Source organism: Rhinolophus hipposideros (assembly GCF_964194185.1).
Source record: "Rhinolophus hipposideros genome assembly, chromosome: 14".
NCBI lineage: Eukaryota > Metazoa > Chordata > Mammalia > Chiroptera > Rhinolophidae > Rhinolophus > Rhinolophus hipposideros.
Genome location: NC_138060.1, coordinates 28,321,670 through 28,343,538, shown reverse-complemented (window position 1 = coordinate 28,343,538; position 21,869 = coordinate 28,321,670). Strand labels below are relative to the sequence as shown.

The window sequence follows — 21,869 nt, the reverse complement described above, 5'->3', positions numbered from 1 at the left end:
TACTCTTTCTAATTGTGTCCACAGTCTTAATTATTAAATACTTCTGAAATCCCTGTTCACTGTTTTTCTTCTTCACTTTGTTTTTTGGTGCCTTCTTATGTAAGTGACCCAGAATATCTGCATGCAATCATGACAAACAGGGGAAACAACACTGTCAGAGAAAAGACTGAAAAAAAACAAGGAAAGGTGAGGCCCAAGGGCAATGCTGCAGCTTTAAGGAGACCAAAAGTTATGATCTCCTGGGACAGTTCTGGGCTGTGCCTCTGGTACTTATGTAATTATTGAGCCCTTTTTTGCTTTCAAATGTGTCCCCATTTGGATGGTAAATTATATGCTGACCCTTTGTAACAGTATTTAACATTTATAAAATACTTGCTTCCAACCCTTTATAGGCATTATCTCATTTAATCCTCACAACAAGGCCAGAGAGTGACAGAGGCCCTGGTATCACCCCCATTTGTTCTTCAGAAAACAGAGCTTTGATGCTCTTCAACGGGGGAAGCATAATTCACTCTTGTGTGTCTCACTCTGCACTCGATTCCCTTAACTATCTTCTCATGATCCGGTCACAGCCTGAAGACCACTGATATAAACTATTGTCATGAAGGGTAAAATAAATTACACATTAATTCTGTATTGACAACTGCTACTTCTCACTTTCTATGATGAACATTACCATCAATCTTAGTTACTATAGAAAACAGCATGGAGGATCCTCAAAAAAGTTAAAAATGGAACTACCACATGATGCAGCAATTCCACTTCTGGGAATACATGCAAAGGAAACGAAATCACTATCTTGAAAAGATATGTGTACCCTTATGTTCACTGCAGCATTATTTATAATCACCACAGCATGGAAATAACGTGTATCCATCAATGGAGGAATGGATAAGGAAAATGTGATGCACACACACACACACACACACACACACACACACACACTGAAATATTCAGCCATTAAAAAAAAGGAAACTGGGCCGGCCCGGTGGCTCAGGTGGTTAGAGCTCCATGCTCCTAACTCCGAAGGGTGCCGGTTCGATTCCCACATGGGCCAGTGGGATCTCAACCACAAGGTTGCCAGTTTGATTCCTTGACTCCCGCAAGGGATGGTGGGCAGCGCCCCCTGCAACTAAGATTGAACACGACACCTTGAGCTGAGCTGCCGCTGAGCTCCCGGATGGCTCAGTTGGTTGGAGCGTGTCCTCTCAACCACAAGGTTGCCGGTTCGACTCCCACAAAGGATGGTGGCTGTCCCCCTGCGTCTAGCAACACCAACTGGACCTGGAGCTGAGCTGCGCCCTCCACAACTAAGACTGAAAGGACAACAACTTGAAGCTGAAGGGCACCCTCCACAACTAAGATTGAAAGGACAACAACTTGACTTGGAAAAAAAACATCCTGGAAGTACACACTGTTCCCCCAATCAAGTCCTGTTCCCCTTCCCCAATAAAATCTTAAAAAAAAAAAAAAAAAAGGAAACTGCCATTTGCAACAACATGGATGGGTCTTGAGGGCATTATGCTAAGTGAAATAAGTCAGAAAAGACAAATACTATATGATTTCATTTGTATGTGGAGTCTAAAAAAAAAAAAACTGACTCATTGATACAGAGAACAGATTGGTGGTTGCCAGAGGGGGTGGGGGAAGGGGATGGGTGAAGGTGGTAAAAAGGTAAAAACTTCCAATTATAGATAAATTAAGAATGAAAGAAAGCAGCGACCACATCTAGTATTTTCTATCTATTCATCCATTAATAAACAGAAGCACACTCAATTGATATAGCAAAACAGAGGATTAATTGCCTTACTGTCACTTTTGCTCTAAAATATTTCCACGATAAACTATGATAGTGAATCACCGTGAACCTACCTTGTGCCAGCCTCACGGAGGGCCAAGCTTACTGCAGTCACTTGCCCGGTTAGTTAGCCCACATGCCTGTCCACACGTGCGCATCCGGGCGTGGGGCCAGGCACCACTCTGCAGGCAGCAGGCAGCACAGTGCCAAGCCCGAGTACCCCGGGAGGGAGGACCGAGCACTCACTACTACAGCACAGCACTGTGCTGCGGGGTTTCACTTGCCCCAAGGAAGTCGGCCTTGGGGGAGTCAGGTAATGGAGTTCACCCTTCTTTATTTTGCAAAACAGAAAGCCAGCCTGCAATCTTCCCCTGGTTTTCTGCACTCACTTGTCACTGGAGATGCTGCAGTCTATGACTGTTTTCCTGCTTGTATTGATGATTATAAACGGCAGCTGAATCGTGGAGTTCAGAGCTGGAGGGCCCTGGTTCTGCTGCTCATTTTGCCGATTTCTCTGTACCAGGTTTTTGAAAGCGATTTGCTGTAATGATCAATAAAAAGAATTTGGTCACTTAATGTGAATGAGTTGGAATTAAATGAATTAAGATAACTACATTTAAAATATAGTTTAAAATCAGAGAGTTTAAAGAGGCCTTCCACCTATGAGTGAATTAAAGATTTACGAAAAAAGATTGGAATGATCTAACTAAATATATTTTAAGGGGAAAATATACATTTAAATGTTACCTAATAGCATCCTAATGTAAATAATGGGGCTCATGGCTTCCATCATCCATAGAAATAAGATCTTATAAATTTGAGAGAAAGCCCAGTGGCTCCTGCAACTCTTCTTAGAGTGAGAGATACAGTGAAAGTGGCACCACGTGAACTTCTGTTTCCATTTATCTAACACAGACGCCCAAGAGTTTAGGGTTAAATACATCTCTCGGATTGCCTAGCCCAATGATATGCAAACTTTATAAAGCCACAGAACCCTTCCTCCAAATGAAACCTGAAGGGACACCCACCATATAAAACAGACGAAAGCAGCACTGCTCTGGTGGGTTGCAGTGGGGTGAGGCATCCTGAGCCCTGCCAGCCCTGCCCCCACTCACCCCTTAGGTTTCCCCATACAACTTCTATGCGTCCTTAGGGCACAATCTGGAAACTGGCACAACCCTCTCCCCACCTGCCATTTTCCAGATGAGGACACTGAGGCTCAGCGCTGATAAGATATATCAAGGCCTGAATCTTTACGCTGAATCTTGCTGCTACTTTTAGTTATAACCGTTACTCAAAAGTCAAAGAAAGTAATCCCCCCCTTTTTAATAAGACAAATGAATTATAGAATTCCACAGCAAGAAAGACCTTACACAGTTCAAGTGTTTCATCTACTCATGAAACATACACTGGTTTCTTGAAGTCAGAGCCATCTGTCCCCTTTCATCAACTGGTTCCATCTCTTCTCCCCCAGTAGTGATGAATTTAAGTTATTTTCTATGTTTTAGCAATCTTATCCTAGGATTCTTTATTCTAGGTTCTTGCTCTTAACTAAAGTCTGATTAAGATTATTATTATCTTAAAATAGCTAGATGTTAGCTCCCTGGAAATTGAATATTTTACTCTTTTAAAATGCACAAAAATGCATAAAATGCACCAATTTATTCTATCCCTAACAGCGTGCCCCAAAATCACTATCAGAAGACAATCAGTATCAATACCATTATCAAAACATTATTTCAGTCATACTTCTTCATTATTTTCTGCTGCTAAAGAGCTAAGGTTACATTTATTGCTTAATTCATTTAATATGGAGGGGAAATATGCAGGAACTATAAACCTGAGAAAAAGACTTAGATGTTTCAATACTTCTGCCTAGCTTCTCTTTCCTTCCACTAGAAAAAGCACCTTGGGAGATACTCCTACACTTTGCTTAGTCTTGTGGCCCTAATGCCACAAGAGGGGAATACAAACAGTGATAAGCCAGTTCCTTTATGTTTGATTCACTGCTCAATACTGCATACAGTTTAATAATAGCATCAAAGATTTTTCAGGGGAAGAGAGCACTAAAAATATAGAATGTCATTTTGATAGTAACAAGAAAAATCACCTACTTGTTTTGGATTGATTTCCTTACTTGTTGCCCTTTGATTTCCTTCAGCTTTTTGTTCTTTCCAGGCTCACTGACATCTATTTTAGAGGTTGAACAGCTTTTGGTGTGTTCAGATACCAATTTTCCTATGCATTAACAGCTTTGGAAAAGGTTTAAGGGCTGAAGGGACAATGATGTAGATATAAGTAGGATGCCTGGATTATTTAGAGGTATGATGTACTCACACCATTCCTCTTCTACAGTATCGAGGATAAAAGAGAGGTGGTGGCATATAAGTAAAACTGACTTGGGCCATTTGATGTCAGTGAGTTGTGACATTAACTGTTAAAAAAACTAAGCTAGCTTAGTCATGGGAATTATTAGTGTTCAGGGAAAACTTGTTTAATTTACTATGACAACTTTTTGTTATTTGATAAAAGAAAGAAAACTGAAACATTCAGAGGAAATAAGCTATATGTCTACCAGAGGAGCAGAAGTACTTGTTTTCAATTATACTTTGGGTTTCATTTCAATATCTAGAGAGACCTGCTTTTATAAACGTTGATAGCTAGGTTGCCTCTGTCTTGAAATCGTTTACAGATATTTGGTTTTAGAGGAAAAGAAATTCAAGCCTTAGGAAAAAAAAATACAATGTCAATCGTACAAAGATAAGCAGGGGACAAAAATATTCAACTTAATTCTCTTAATATGGGAAAGTCACACACACACACACACACACACACACACACACACACACACACGGTGATCTTCTGTACCATTCCTTCTGATAAACAGATCATTATAGGCATCCTGAGAAACAGATTTTTATAACATAGACAAAAAATCAAGCTCCAGAATGTTCCATGACACTTTTGAGGAAATCTGAGGAAGGCCCTTCATGGGGTTTAGGGACCATGAGTTGAGTCGACAGGGAAATACTGCAGCTAATTGTGCAGGGACAGGGACAACAGAGAGGCAGCTAGGGGAAGAAGGTGACAGCCTAGGAATTAGAGGCCAGTGCCTGGCAGGCCAGGTCTATAAGAAGGCAGGATTCTACAGGGAGGAGTTGTGGGAATAAACTGCCAGCTTTCAAGGCCTTTTTAAAGCTACAGAACACTCTCTTCAAACAAAACCTTATTTGGAAATCTAATGTGAAAAACATACAAAATGCCTCCTCCAGTGGTAGTTCCTCAGGTAGGTCCCACAGGGTTCAGGGTGAAAAGCAGACACAGAACACAGAAAGAAAGGAAAGAAAGAAAGGAAGAAAGGAAGGAGAGGGAGGCAAAAAGAAAAGAAAGGGCCTAATCAGGATGGAACACCATCTCTTGGGCTTCTTAAGTTCAGAAAGTCTCTGTTCTACCTGCCGCTAGCCCTCTGCCCGGGTCCTATTTCCTTCTCATATTAGGCGCAAATCTCTGGAAAGCTAAAGGGTCTTCTTTTGCCCCTCTGATTTATACATAAATGTGAAAGGAAAACAAAAAAACAAATACAAGCACCTAGAAAGAGAAAAACAAAAATCTGGAATGTTGAAGACTACTTAACATATTCTGTCCATTAGACAAAGTATTTTAGGAAAAAACCTGCTACATTATTTGGTAACCTAAAAAAAATTTTTTTAACTGCTATCTTTATTTCTGAAAAGTGGATTATACCAAAAATTAAATGACTTACAGTTGTTCAAATCAAAGTTGATTTTATGATTGGCTGAAAGCTTTTCAAATAAAGACAATTTGCTGATAAAAACAAAAGCACAGAAACTCTCTCATTTGTATTACAAAGTTTTTTTCGTTGGATTGAAAATGGCCGCACTGTATGGCTCAAAGTGAATTTTTATACCAACTACACTTACCAAAAGTAGAAAAGAAAGGTACACCTACCCTGTGATTTTACCTTACGTAATTTTATACAAAGGCTCTATTATATTTTAAAAAATCATCCAAATCCCAAGCAATTATCGAAAAAAGTATAAATACAGGGATCCTTATTACACTATAAAATGTAATTTTCTTTTAAATAGAAATGCGTTTTAAGGTTTGGTATTTCTACAAAGCTTACTGAATCATTTCATGTTATTTTGCTATTTACAGATAAGTATTACAGGATTTGATTATTTTATTCAACGTGCCTAAACTTTAGCCTTAATTCGTGGTATTCCAAACCAGGGCTAAAATAGACTTCTAATAGTTTCTGCTCAGAGTAAGGCTAAATGTCAAAAGTAAACTATTGCACAATATAAGACACACACAGGGTAGGTGAGCTGCCAGGGGGCCCTGATGATGATGAGAGATGGAACCATCTTAAAGGCAGAGCACGTGGATGGCAATGGGTTCGGCTATGGGGGAGGTTGCCCTACTGTGGTGCCACCAAATACTATGCAAAGGCACCCAGAGCAGAAAACACTGACTCTAAAAGCAGGTAAGCAGAGAAGCAGAATACAGGAAGGGGAGGTAATGAAAAACATTCCAGCATCTTTACCTGCAGGAGAAGTTCTTGCAGCTGGGCCCGCTTCTGCTTTATCCGCTCTATCCGCCTCTGCTTCTCTATCTTTAAAACACAGGTTACAAAATAACATGAACATATGTAGAGTATAAAGTACTCCTCATTTTCAGGTCCCAATTCTGAGATACTCAGTTTTCTTCAGAGAAACGCAACCCATTTTAACTCCCAACATCAATAAAGGCAAACCGCACCTCTTTGGGCGGCGGGTTGGGGTAAGCAGCAGGCAAGACAGCAGAACTGTGGAACAAAATCCATCTGCTTAATGAGTACTTGGTATGTAGTACTCGGTGCTATTTATTACTCAGGTTCCAACAGAGCAAGAGCTAACACTTAGTCAACACTTACTCAGTATTTTACACCCATTATCTTCACACATCTTCACAAGATGCTATGTATGAGGTAAGTCCTTATCCATTTTGCATGTAAGGAAACGGAGGCATAGGGGGTTCAGTAACGACCCAACGTCACATAGCTGATGCATGGCAAGAACCTAAGCCATCTGGTTCCAGAGTCACTATTATTACTGTGCTATATTAACCAACCCTCACTCCCCATAACTCCCCAAAATGAAGTAAGATCTCAGTTTAACTGACTTATTTTTACTTTAAATTTCATTCATTCATTCCATTTATTTGCCCCCATCCATCCTCCTTTAGAACCACATGGCTGATTGCTATACAAACAGGATTTGGGGCTTCTGAGACAAAAATCTCCTCCAAAAAAAGTTTTACCAATGTACTCTCTCACCAGTAACAGTCTTTCCTTAAACTATCACCAATGACTAATTATGAGTGAAAAAAGATAATTACCGGTTTGGTCAAAAGCTCAACCAACCTGCACAGCCCCACCACACACCTAAACCTTGCCTTCCACTGCTCCCAATACATCTTGCTGTGACTCTGACCTCTCTGTTCTTCCTTTGTCATTCTGCCTCAGTGGGGTCAACCCTCCCTCCACGCCCCAGGAAAAGCTGGTCCCCATTAGCAACACCTTCCCCAGTAACCCAGACAGTACGAACACTCCCGGTCCGGACGGTGCATAGGACCCTCTAATGCTTCCTTCCATACGTGGCCTTGATCAGAAGGAAGTTAACTTCGAATCCTATACTACCTTGTATCACTGCTGTGTCACGTGTGTAAGTATCGTTTCCCTGATAAGAGAAATTAAACCATGCCACATTTCTTTTTCCCTTTCTTTTCTTCTTTATGTTATTTAATTTTAGAGGTAAAATTGGTATATCAAATTTTAGCTGACTTGTAAATGGGCATAGCTGCTAATACAGCTAGCTTACATATTCAATATACAACTTCTACTTGTTGTACGAAATATGCTTATGGGACAAATTTCCCAGCTTTGAACAACTATTGTTTTCCTCATTCTTACAACCATCTAGACAACAGGTATTAGGGTCTGAATTCCCTTGTAAATGAGCTCCTCACTGTCTCTTTAGGCAAAAGTCAGTGATATCAAATAAGACATTTTTCTTGTTTCTCCAAGAGAGTATTTCTTACTTGCTTCCCATCTGCTCTAGTCTGCACCAGGAGTTTCCTCTCATTGTTCCTCTAATCACTACACTTCAATCCTAAATCACTTAAGACTGGCTGCAAAATCGTGTGGCCTTCTACATTTGCAAAGGTGTTGACGGAGTTTCACTCCGTATCTGAAGCTGTGACAGGCCAGGCCCCTACGTGCCCCTCACGCCCCACACCCAACCAGACCAAATACTGATTCTACTTCCAAAACACTTCTCTAACCGCAGCACCACTGCCTTAACTCAGGCTGTCTCCAGTCCATCCCCTCAATTTCCCTCCTCATCTTCCTGTCAGTTCAACTTCCAACCCATTACTGTGTGACCTTGCAGAACACATCCTATTAGCACTTCTATTTACAATTCTTCCACAGCTTCCCACTGTTTATACGATCAGGTCCCAATTGCTTAGTACTTAGAAATCAATCCCCTTTCTCCTTGCTGGTACTCTGGCCACACCCAGCTGTGGGCATTCTTTCTTAGCCTGACTCAGCTGATACGCCCAACCTCTGCCTGGAAGACCCTCCCTACCCTAAACCACTTGGCAAACTTTTAGTCTTCCTCTCCCTCAAGACTGAGCTCAGAGATTGTTTTTCTTGGTAAAGCCATCTCTTCCCAGATAACCTCTATATACTTTTTTCATAGTAGTAATCACATTTTTGGTTAACTCCTTTTACATTTCTGTGGGGACAAAACCCCAAAAAACAGTTTCCAGGCTCTCGGCCTCACATAGAAAGGTGCTGGCTCGGGTAGTAAATGGCCATCAACTGTGATCAGATGCCAGCAGCTGTGGCTAGTTGGCCGTCAGCTGTAACCCGTAGGCCATTGGCCACTAATATAACGGCTGTGGCTACGCTAGCAGGAAAGGAATGGGGCTAGCAAGAAGGTGGTGGCTGGCAAGCACGGACTGCTGTTAGGCAGATTATGTAGATCCTGCTTCCTGTGTCTCCAGTCCAGCCGCCAGCGAGAATATATTGGTTTGATTCCCCTACTTATGGCTCCATGGGTGTTCCTTTTTGGCCTTACCGTGTCCTGCGTTCTTGGGCGGGGAGTGGGAGCTGAGACCCTGCACGACAAATGGCGCAGCGAGCAGGGTCCCCTGCGTGACACATGGCGTAGTCGGCAGGATACGGTGCTGGCCAAAGCTTTCCGAAGGGCAGTGGAGCAGTTTGTGCGTAAGAAAGCTCAGTCTGAGGAAGACCAGGAGGAGCAGCTGCCGGAGAGCTCGATTCCCGTGGAGGGGTGGAAAGATGCGGATGGTTCCCCAACCAGCAGAGGCCGGAGAAAGCGGAGAAAGCGAAGGTTGTTGCCACCCTGTGGGCTGGGAACTGTTTGCTGAGGCAGCCCGGATGCAGGACTTGTAGTCCCAGGAGGAAACGCTTGCTGAGTCCTCCATGGGAGATGAGGGTGAGGTCAAGGTCATCCCTCACCCCCAGGACAGCCCTGGCGAATGTATGGACTATGGGGAATTGCCTTCCATCCCTAATTTAATGGACGCTTGACTGTTTGGGAACATACCATCATGTAGTGGGACTGGTGGATGTTTGCTTTTGTGTCTTGACTGGCCGCCATTGATAATATGTAAGCACCTTGATGTGAGCCGCTGTTGTTCCAGCACAGTACCCCGAGAGGCCCAGAGAGAGAGTGGCAGTGCCCTGAGGCCCTGGCTGTGTCCAGGAAGTCTGGCTGTGTCCAGAGAGTGGCAGTGCCCTGAGAGCCCTGGCTGTGTCCAGGAAGTCTGGCTGTGTCCAGAGAGAGTGGCAGTGCCCTGAGGCCCTGGCTGTGTCCAGGAAGTCTGGCTGTGTCCAGAGAGTGGCAGTGCCCTGAGAGGCCCTGGCTGTGTCCAGGAAGTCTGGCTGTGCCCAGAGAGAGTGGCAGTGCCCTGAGGCCCTGGCTGAGTCCAGGAAGTCTGGCTGTGTCCAGAGAGAGTGGCAGTGCCCTGAGAAACTCTGGCTGTGCCCGGGGAGACTGGTGGTACCCTAAGAAGCCCAGGAAGTCTGGCTGTGCCCAGAAGTACTGTGGTGGTCCCCTGAGAAAACCTGGCTGTGCCCGGGGAGACTGGTGGTACCTTAAGAAGCCCAGGAAGTCTGGCTGTGCCCAGAAGTACTGGTGGTGCCCTGAGAAACCCTGGCTGTACTCAGAGAGCCTGGCTGTGTCCAGGATATTGCATTCACCTCCAGGCTCCTTGCACAGGGCCCCTCGCAGAAGACGCTTGTCGCGTAGATTGTGAGGCGAGACCCTGTAGGGGTGGAGTGTGGGGACAAAACCCCAAAAAACAGTTTCCAGGCTCTCGGCCTCACATAGAAAGGTGCTGGCTCGGGTAGTAAATGGCCATCAACTGTGATCAGATGCCAGCAGCTGTGGCTAGTTGGCCGTCAGCTGTAACCCGTAGGCCATTGGCCACTAATATAACGGCTGTGGCTACGCTAGCAGGAAAGGAATGGGGCTAGCAAGAAGGTGGTGGCTGGCAAGCACGGACTGCTGTTAGGCAGATTATGTAGATCCTGCTTCCTGTGTCTCCAGTCCAGCCGCCAGCGAGAATATATTGGTTTGATTCCCCTACTTATGGCTCCATGGGTGTTCCTTTTTGGCCTTACCGTGTCCTGCGTTCTTGGGCGGGGAGTGGGAGCTGAGACCCTGCACGACAAATGGCGCAGCGAGCAGGGTCCCCTGCGTGACAATTTCTCCTCTCCTCAATTAGAATGAAAACTCCTTCGGGTCAGAGATTTTTGTCTTGTATAATCTTTGTTTAAGCACATAATAGATGCTAATAGATTTTTGCTTACTGAGTCTTTGTTATCAACCTAATATTACTGGTAATTAAAATGATCCTCAAATCCCAAATATCATAAGGTGGAAAGGAGAACATTTCCAATGTAGCATATGAATAACATTATTATATAACTTCTGATGAATGTCTGGTTCCTCCCTCCATCCACAAGTATAATGATACTAAATAATTTTTGATTTCTTGGGGGTAAAAAGGGACTGGGAAATATATGAAATCAACCATGTTTATCTCCATAAGCTGTATTTAACCTCAGTTTTTATTCCATTTATGGACACAACAGTAAAATTATGTGAAACCAACCTGGAAACCATATGCCAGGGCACATGTTCATTTAGGAAAGATTTTCTATAATGATCAAAGTTAACAGAATAAAAAAAATGTTTCTGCACCCATCATCCCCAAATTCATGTAACTGCTGAATATTCTATCCATTTTGATAAAGATACAAATGAAACACTATTCTGTTGCCACTGATTCTAGAGTCAAAGGTAAAAGTTTAAACACAAGATCCTGTTTTTCGGTCCACACAGCAAGCATCACATCAAATAAGATATAATTTCTATTACATGAATCACCAAAACTTTATTATTCGAGTGCTCAGAATTAAATTAGAATAAAATAAAGATCTTCTCTAAGAAATAGTAAAAATCAAATCATTTAATTTCTACGTTCCTCACTTTCACCAGGACATCAGTGCGACTATACTTCTCTAATGTTCCTTCCAGTTCTAAAATTCTAAAGTTCTAAAACAGAAGTCTTAAAAAACAAATGGCATAGCATACACGAACAATTGGGAATATTTTAATATTATGTAACTATATTTCTAAATTAAAATGCCTCTGATGTAAAATAAAGCAAACTACTATTTACAAACATCTTTTCCTCACTTACCTCCAGGTTTTGACATTCCTGAGCAGAATTGGTAGGCAGGCCAATCCACTTGATTTCTTTTTTTTCCTTTGAAATTATATTCATTGCCATTAGCACATTTAAAGCATCATAAACTCTTCTCCTAATGTTCTTCTGGTCATAAGCCTGCTAAAAAATATTTTTATTGAGTGGTAAATTTTAAGGTTTAAGATATATTCACAGGATATTAAAATATTTAATTAATAATATTATTATAATACCTTCAAAGTGCTGAAAGCATTTTATAGCCAGTAAAACTATCCTTCAAATGTAAAGATGAAATAAAGATACTTTCAAATAATCTAAAACATGAAACAATCTAAAAAATAAAGATTATGTTACCAACAGATCTAAATTTTAAAAATACTAAACATCCTTCTTCAGGGAGAAGAAAAATGATCTAAGATGGGAGCTTGGAAGGTAACTACGTAGGGTAATCTCAATTAATACTCACTGTATAAAACAACATCTTGTGGAGTCTAGAATATACATAGAACTAATACACATGACAACAATAGTATAGAAATACCAGGAAGGGGTAATGGAGTTAAAATAGCCTAAGGCATTGCATTGTCTGGAAAAATATTAGACTTTGAAAAATCAAGGATGCATGTTTTGAAGCTCTAGGTAAACAGTGTCTCAAAATGTGGTCCGTGGACGAGTGCTGATCTGCTATTACTAGTCTACGATGAAAACAGGGAACTTGCACCAAAATGTCATCATATAGATCACCAAAGCACAAGGTTTAGGTCAGCTGCTTCTTTTTTTTTTTTTCCCTTTTGTATCAAGAGTTTCTCACTGAAGGAAAATGTTACCTTAAGATTGTGGAAAAAGCCCTTTGTCTTATTGTGGATGGGTAGTTCCTAAGAACAAAATCCAATCAATCAAATATGATAACAAAGAGTGGTGGAGAACACTAAATCCATTTAAATGTGGAACTAAATTTAAAAGGGAGATTAAGTTATGGAACTGAATGCAAATATCAGAAATCCTGACACTATAGAAAAGATAATACAACAAATATTAGGAGGAGTAACAAAGGATGTCTGCTTATTACCTCCTCTTTGACATTGGAAGGGATATGGATTCAAAGCAGAGGAAATATTCAAAACAGATGAACTAAGTGATAAGAGACCTTTCGGTACAATATACAGAGGGTGCCAACAAAATGTATACACATTTTAAGAAAGGAAAAAACTATATTAAAATTATAATACTCAATATGTATAGATAACAAAAGATGAATAAAAGTCATGTGTATACATGTTTTTGGCATCCCCGGTATTTATTTAAAGTCATAAAAACAACTATAATAATATTCTTTTAACAACTACCACTTACATATTCAATCCAAATCCTGTGATAGAGGGGAAAGATGGGAGATGGGAGAAAATATAACATATTAATTTCTTTTTCCCTCTATAAGCAACAGATACTGGTCTATAGGTGACAACTCAAGAAACAAAATATTGAAGTTACTTGAAGTTATAAACAATGAAAGAACTACAGATTGTAAACCTTCCAAATTATCAGAAAAATAACAGCAGTGAATAAACAGTGAAAAAACTAACTCTGGTTTATACCCAGGGGTGGGGGTAGGGAGGTTTAGTAAAAATGTATGTTAGATGTTGAAAAGTGCTTTGAAGAAATGCCTTATTGACATGACAATTGAGTGAAAATTAGATAGAGGGGAAAGAGAAACCACATGGATCCCTAGCAAAGAGTGTTCCAGGCAAAGGAAATAGCAAGTGCAGTAGCCTGATTAGGAGCATATCTGGCATATTCACGAAATGCGAAGTAACTGAGGGAGTGTACAGTAGGAGATGAAATCAGAGAAGTAATGGTGGGCCAGGTAACATATGGTCTTGCAGACCATTTTGAGAACTCTGGCTTTCATTAAGAATCAGAATGCCATATATCTTTTTTTCAAGTGCCCAGAGAATATTAAAAAAAAAAAAAAATGACCATATAATGGCTCACAAAGAAAAACTCAAAGCAATACAAAAAAACAGAAATAGTTTGATTCACAATCTCTGATCATAGGTAATAAAGGTAAAAATTCATAACAACAAAAATCCCAATCACCTGGAACTATAACTCTTTCAAATGTAATTCTTAGGTCAAAGAGGAAATTAAAGCCAAAGTTATAGAATATCTAAAGAATAACATTATATCAGGATTAATGGGATCCAAAGCAGTGCACAAGAGGAAAAGCCACAGTCATAAAAGACTTTCATTGCTGAATAAAAATAATAAAAGTAAATAAAATATACATCATAGTCTATAGGGTACAAAAATAACAAAAGTAACTTCGGGAAAGAGAATATTATAATAAATAAGGATAAAAACAGAAATTAACTGCAAAACAGGAAGTCAATACAAACAAATCAGGAGATGGTTCTCTGAGACAAATAACTGCAAATAATTTTGAGAACATGAATGAAATGGAGGATTTTCTGACAAAGCATAAAATACCAAATTGATTGTAAGGGAAACAGAAATTCTAAACAGACTAAACAGACCAAAGAAGAAATGGAGAAAGCTGTCTAAGCTTTACCCTTTACCAAATCACCAGGCCTACATGGTATCACAGGTGATTTCTATAAAATTTCAGGGAACAGAGAGAGATATCCAATGCTATTAAACCTGCAATGGAGTAAAGAAAAAGATGAAAAGAAAGCCTCTAAATTCATTTTGTAAAGCCAGTATAACACTACTAATTGAAACTGCAAAGATGGTAAAGGCAAACAACAACAAAAAGCAGATCAGCAGTTGCCTGGAGACAGCAAGAGAGGGAAAAGAAGGAATTACAAAAGGTTGGAAGAACCTTTTGGGAGTGATGAAAATGTTCTGTATCTTGATTACACTGGTGATTCCATAGGCTTACACAACTGTCAAAACTCATCAAATTTTACACTTGAAATAAATACGTCTTATAGTATGTAAACCATTCCACAATAAATAAGGAAAAAAAATAATTTAATTGTACACTTAGGACATGTACATTTCCCTCCCTGTGTATGTAATTTTATATTCACTGAAAAACAATGGATGATTTTTATGTGCTAATAAAGAATGTCCAAGATATATTGTAAAGAAAATAAAATTAAGAATGCAGCATGCGAAGCACAATCACATTGGTGTTTTAAAAAAAAGAAAATCAGGGCCAGCCCAGTGGTACAGGTGGTTGGAGTGCGGTGCTCTTAATGCTGAGGTCGTCGGTTCGATTCCCACATGGGCCAGTAAGCAGCGCCCTCTACAGCTAAGATTGTGAACAGCAGCTCTCTCTGGAGCTGGGCTGCTGGGAGCAGCCAGAGATCAGCGTGAGCTGCCGCGGGCTACTGTTTGATGCCATGAGCAGCCAGTGGCCAGCGTGAGTGGCCGGCAGCCTGCTAGAGCTGCCGTGAGATGACAACCGACGACTGGCGACCAACTGCCTAGCTGGGGAGAACGCAAGGCTCATAATACCAACATGGGCCAGGGAGCTGTGTCCTACACAACTAGCCTGAGGAACAACGGCTTGAACCGGAGTGGCAGGGGAGGTGGAAAAAGAGGGGAAAAAAAAAAAAAAAAGGAAATCAAATTTATTATATGTATGCCTAAAGAATTTCTGCAATGATACTCAAGAATCTGGTAATAGTGAATATTGCCTTTGGGGAACGTAGAGTAGGTAGGGTCTCTGGTAGAAGAGAGATATTTTATTATACACTATTTCGGTACAAATGAATTTTTTATAAATACATTCATGTGTTATTTGTTACAATCAAAAATAAGATAACATTTTCTTATTGACTTAGATTCAGAAAAATATAGTCATTCAAATATAAAATGGATGTTCCTTCAGTAACCCCCCAAATTGTATTTTAAAAATACTTGTTCATCTTTATGTTGAAATAAATGATAAAAGAATCTCTTCCAAAACAAAACAAACCAACAACATGAAATCCTCAAGTAAAGGAGGAGTTAGGGAGTCCCTAGTTTCTCTGAGTCTTTAAATCACCCACACAGAAAACCCAGAGGTACACTGTTACATCAATTATCAGTCAATATCAAGTGCATGATCTACCTACCGAATCAGCTGCCAAATGGTTATTTGAATTGGTGAACTCTGATACCAGCTCATCAGCTACTTCGTTATATGATGTTGTACCTTTCCGCTGAACTTTCTCACACACTTTCATTGAAAAATGTCTCAAGCCTTTTCCATTTTTATCTCCTTTTTTGCTTCTTTTACTAAAAGAAAAAAAAAAGTTTATTCTCCATTATACTTATTTAGAGACTTTTTACAAAACTATAAAATACTGTAAGATAGTAATTTGATGTTTGCTTCGTCATAGATTTTAATTTAATTAGAGATGAGGAAATGTTTTAACCCTAATTTTTACCTTAAAGGCCTAATAAACTATGAAGCTACAGTGTTTCCTTATGCATATCATTCATTTAGTCAACAAGTATTTACTGACCAGTTACTTACTCTTATGTGCCAGGCACTGTTCTACACACTGGGAATAAATCCATGACAAGAACAAAAACTCTGCCCTGGTCAAGGTTTTATACTAGCCAATACTTATCTTTTTGTATTCTATGTATACTACAGTTCTTTTTCACCTAAATTTATCTACTCAATTTTGAAACAGAAGTTATCAGTACGTATTAATAATGACCTAAGTCTTCAATTATTTTAAGTTTGGTTAATGCCTAGACCTCAACTTTGATAACTTAATCATCAAAATTTTCAGGGGTTCAGTTTAGTTCTACTAATAGTTGAGTCCCAAATATATGCCAAGAACTGTATTAGTGATTAGCAGTACAAAAATGATAACTGCAGCAAAATCCTTTCCCTCAGGGGATGGGAGAGAGACAAAACAGACATATAACACAAATAATTCCAATGTAATAGTTAAATGCAATTGGAGTTATTCAGAATGTTCATGGGAAACAGGTAGAGAGGCATCTAGCCCAGCCTGAAGGAGGAAGACTTCCTGGAGTAAGAGTCAGAGTCAAGTGAAAACAATCAACAAAATGCAAAGGAAACCTATGTAATGGGAGAAAATCTTTGCAAACCATTTTTTTATCTGATAAGGGGTTAATATCCAAAATATCCAAGAAATTCCTACAAGTCAATAGCAAAAACAAAACCAAAAAAGCAAACAAAAAAAAACCCATGTAACCCAATTAAAAAAATGGGCAAAGGACACATATAGACATTTCTCCAAAGAAAACATACAAATGGCTAATAAACACAATAAAAGATGCTCAACGTCACTAATCATCAGAGAAACGCAAATCAAAACCTCAATGAGATATTATCTCACACCTGTTAGGATGAATATTATTAAAAAAAAAGATAACTGTTGGTGAGGATATGGAGAAATTAACACCCTTGTGCACTATTGGTGGGTATGTAAGATGGTACAGCTGCTACAGAAAAAAATATGGAGGTTCGTCAAAAAATTTAAAATAAAATAATCCAGCAATCCCATTTTTGGGTGTATAGCCAAAAGAAGTGAAATCAGGATCTTGAAGAGCATCTGCACTCCCGTGTTTATTGCAGCATTATTCACAATAGCCAAAATATGAAAACAACCTAACTGTCCATAGATGGATAAATGGATAAAGAAAAGGTGGTATATACACACAGTGGAGTATTATTCAGTCTTTACAAAGAATCAAATCCTGCCATATGGGACAACACAGATAAACCTGGAGGACATTATGCTGAGTGAAATAAGTCAGTCACAGAAGGGCAAATACTGCATGATTCCACTTATATGAGGTCTCTAAAATAAACTCATAGAAGCAGAGAGTAGAATGGTGCTTGCTGGGGGCTGGAGGGAAAGGGGAAACAGGGAGTTGTGATTCAAGGGGTATAAAGTTGCCATTATGCAAGATGAGTAAGTTCTAGAGATCTGCCTTACAACACAATGCCTAGTAATAATAATATACATTCACAAATCATTGTTACGAGGCACAATGAGGACAGGTCTCATGTTAAGTGTTCTTACCACCATGCCACCAACAAAAGAAGGGGTCAAGTGAAGGAAGTTAGGAAGGACACAGGCAGCAGCAGCAGCAGTAAACATGTGGATGAGTAAGCAGATGGCAAATGCTAACAGACTCATTAAAAAACAGTGCAGTATTACCAGACTATAAAGTACAAGGCAAAAAATGAGGCAGAAAGGCAAACAAAGGGCCAGAGCCTTCCCTGCCATGCAAAGGAACCTAGGCTTTATCATATTCCATCGGTATAACTACATTCATTTGTAAATTATTTATATGTTCTACTGTAAGATATACACAAAGAAACAGACACAAAGCACTTTTCAAAAGAATGAGATAAGGACACATATCTATTTTGCGTTTCCCACATTCCCAAAGAATCATCTGTGCACTCATTGTGGTCACAGACTATTACTGAAATACTGTAACACCACTAAATGGTATTAAGTGGGGGAGTGGCATGGTGTGATTTTCAGTTAAGAGATTCTGGCTGCAAAGTAGAAGATGGATCTATGGGGGGGGGGGGGGGGGGCGGAGCTAAAGCCGAGATAGGAAGACCAGGTGACAGGCTACTGTAATAGCCCAGGCAAGATATGGTAAGTTCCGAAATTGGGGCGATTGGTCAGGTTGAGTAAGAAGTGATGGATTTACAAAATTTTAAAGATAAAAATCAGGAGACCTGAGTGATTGATTGATGTAGATGGTAAGGAAGAGGGAAACAGAGGAGAATGACCCTTAGAAAGAAGGGTCATTTTGAGGTCAAGGAGATGGGAACAAGTTCATGAGTTCCATTTTAAACCTCTTCATGTTCACTGCACTGCACCTGTCCAATACCTTAGTATAACCCACATGCAGCTACTGAGCGCTTGAAATGTGGGGAGTGTAAATTGAGATATGCTGTAAATGTAAAATACACACTGAATTTCAAAGAGTTGGATTAGAAATGAATGTAAAATATGCCTTATGAATAATTTTTATATTAATTAAATGTTGAAATAGTATTTTAGCCATACTGGATTAATTAAAGATATAAAAATTAATTTCACATTTGTTTTTAAATTGGCAATTAGAAAATTAAACATTACATGTGACTTGCATTACATTGGGCAGCAATGATGTTTGAGTTTGACATGCCTACAGAACATCCAAATAGATGTATTCAACAGATAATTGAATACGTAAGTCTACAGCTTATGGGAGAGAATCATTTACAAACTTATCAGCATCTGTACCCAGGCCAATCTCCTTCCTACCAGCCTCAAAGAATTAGGTATTCCCTTCCTTTCCAAATTCAAAGTTCTTTTTTAAGATAACAGCTCTATTGAAATATAATTCACATACCATAAACTTCATCTTTTTAAAGTATACAATTCAGGTTTATGAAGAGTTAAGCAATCATCACCACAATCTGATTATCTTCACCCTAAAAAGAAACCTTGGGCCCACTGGTGGTCACTTCTCATTCCCTGTGCCCCCAGCCCCTAGCAACCACTATTTCTCTTTCTATGGATTTGTCTATTCTTCAAAGTCAACTTTTCAAAATGATTTTTTCACTCCAGTGCTTCTGTTGCTCTATTCTTTGTTCTCTTTGAGCTGTTCCATACAGTATTATTTTGCTTTTGGTTTTTTAAAACATACAACTTTATCATGGAACCTGAATCTGATCAGAACTCCAGATCCAACTACCAGTTTAAAGGAAATACTGAGGACAGAAGAACGTGCTAAACTACACTATGGGGATGCAATAAACAAAATCTTTAGGATATCTCTTCATTACACATAATGTGGTTTCTTCGACTAATAAACTGTACAGGGTAAAAGGAGAGAGGGAGAGGGATAGATACAGAGGGGAAATTTATAGATTGTGAAAGACCTATCAATTTACTATTTAAATCCTGATTAAAACCACACACACACACACACCCTGGTTATGGGGGAGTCTGGGAACATTGCAATACAGCAGCATAGTTTTAAAACTCTCCAAATTCCCAGATAAAAACAGAGCAATTAGATAGCAAAACCAAAATCCTGTGATAACACAACAAAACTAGATGACAAGCTATCGTCAACAAACCCCACAATATAAGCTACCAACGGCCAAGGCCTACACAGTAGTGTCTGTCTGTATGGGCAGAAAGAGAAATACTCAGTGGGGCTGCATTTAATGGAACTCAGAACAAGATAATTCCAAAATAGCCAAAAGAATTTACTAGAAAGCACAATAGTGGAAATGAGAAGTTTTACCCTCTTCAACACCAGCTGAGTGCAAGGGGCTGGCAGAAAGCACCAAAGAGGTTGCAACAATCTCGTCTGTATGACTGAGAACTGATATTCAAAAGAAAATGACAAGCATTGAAGGTAGGCAAAGAATGTACTGACAATAAGGGTATCGGAAGAAGAAAATCAAAGTAAGGGAATAGAATAAATAATAAATGCTATTAATTCAAGAAAATGATCATGAAATAAGAGAAAAAAGAGAATATTATCAACCCAGAATGACAAATACCAAAACATTCTAGTCAAATTGCTGAACTTCAAAGAAAAGAATCTTTTAGTCATCTAGAAGAAAAGAGTATCAGGTTTTTCAACAGCAAGGTGCTATGCCAGAATAAAACAAATGTATTTAAGAAACTGAAACAATGAACCAAGGATTCTTGTATTCAGCAAAATGGACCATAAAAAGCACAAACTCAGGGATTATTATTCCCACGAGCTCTTCCTGAAGAAACCTCTGGAGAACAAGCTTCAGACAATCAAACTACTAGAGAGACAGTAACATAAGGACTGGTGCGTATTAAACATATAGTTACCTGTAAATGAGACTAAATGAGGGCTAAGTGGGAGAGAGTATAGTATGTAAATTGGTATATGCTCCAACACTGTGACTAAAGTGTGATATTAAAAAATGAGAAGAGAATGAAGACCGCATATGCAAAAATAAATTTTTAATATTTTCAGCAATCACATGAATGGTAATATTAGTATTATTTGGGACTGTTGAGCAATGTAATATGGGATAAAGTCATGATCAGATACACTAATTCTATCATCTCTTTCATCCCTGATGTCCTTAAAAATCAGGATCAGTGTGGAAGGGGACTGAGACGTAATGGAGAAGAGGTTTAGTGATGGTTTGAAGTGGAAGTGTCAATATGAACTTAGGAAGTATTATACCTTTGTGTTTGTATCTTAGATCTGTCCATTTAAAGAACTAGAAAACATGACCAATCTAGCAACAATGAATATTCTAGTCCCCAAATGGAGCTTGACATATAATTCTTCCTAAACAAAAACAACAACGGCGCTTCTGTTTAGCCTAGTTTCTTTACCAACTAAAATATAAAGAAAATAATGGGACAGAGGGGAAAGCTATATATAAAAGAGAGATCACCTTTTGTTTTTTAATGGGCAAGATTAAAATGTAGTGTCAAAGGATGCAGATGTAAGCGATAAAACAGTTAAGCATGCAAGGAAGTCAGTACTACAAAAATCAGGAAAATAGTGGTTTATAGCGAAGAGAGAGGATCGTGATTCAGATGGGGCACAAGGAAGGGCCTGCTGGGGTCCTGAAACTTCTTCATCTGGTGATGGTCACAAGAATGTTTACCTTAAAGGATTCATTAGTCATACATTTGCTTTGTGATGATTTTCTGTATCTGTATTTTATTTTACAAATAATTAAAACAAACAAGACATTTAAAAACTATAAATTTGAATAGTTACTAGATACTTGACATTAAACAATTATTGTAAATTTTCTTAGGTATAATATGGATATGAGGTCTGATAATTAAGTTCGCGAACTTGTTGCAACGCTGTTGCTAACCTTTTTTGATATCAGAGGGATTATTCATTATAAATTTGTACCAACTAGACAAATAGTTAACCAAGTACACTTTTGGAAGTGCTGAAAAGGCTGCGTGAGAAAGTTAGACGACCTGAACTTTTCACCAACAATTCATGGCTCTTGCATCACGACAATGCACCAGCTCACATGGCACTGTCTGTGAGGCTAGTTTTTAGCCAGGAAACAAATAACTGTGTTGGAACACCCTCCCTACTCACCTGATCTGGCCCCCAGTGACCTCTTTCTTTACCCGCATATAAAAGAAATATTAAAAGGAAGACACTTTGATGACATTCAGGACATCAAGGGTAATACAACGACAGCTCTGATGGCCATTCCAGAAAAAGAATTCCAAACTTGCTTTGAAGGGTGGACTAGGCACTGGCGTTGGTGCATAGCTTCCCA

At 39.3% G+C, this 21,869-nt stretch overlaps 1 protein-coding gene across 12 annotated transcripts in view; it reads right to left on the bottom strand.

Moving 5' to 3' along the window:
• The window catches only part of TFDP2 (transcription factor Dp-2), a 152,646-nt gene that overhangs the window by 12,140 nt on the left and 118,637 nt on the right, over positions 1-21,869 (bottom strand). For 8 of the 12 annotated variants that reach the window (XM_081072978.1, XM_081072979.1, XM_081072989.1 and 5 more), the window contains 4 exons: positions 15,688-15,850; positions 11,600-11,746; positions 6,366-6,434; positions 2,188-2,339 (listed from right to left, as the gene is read on the bottom strand). In XM_081072978.1, coding sequence (XP_080929104.1) covers positions 2,188-2,339; positions 6,366-6,434; positions 11,600-11,746; positions 15,688-15,850 — 531 coding nt within the window. The remainder of the gene's footprint in view (positions 1-2,187; positions 2,340-6,365; positions 6,435-11,599; positions 11,747-15,687; positions 15,851-21,869) is intronic. The other 4 variants (XM_081072983.1, XM_081072980.1, XM_081072984.1 and 1 more) reach the window with 1 other exon arrangement.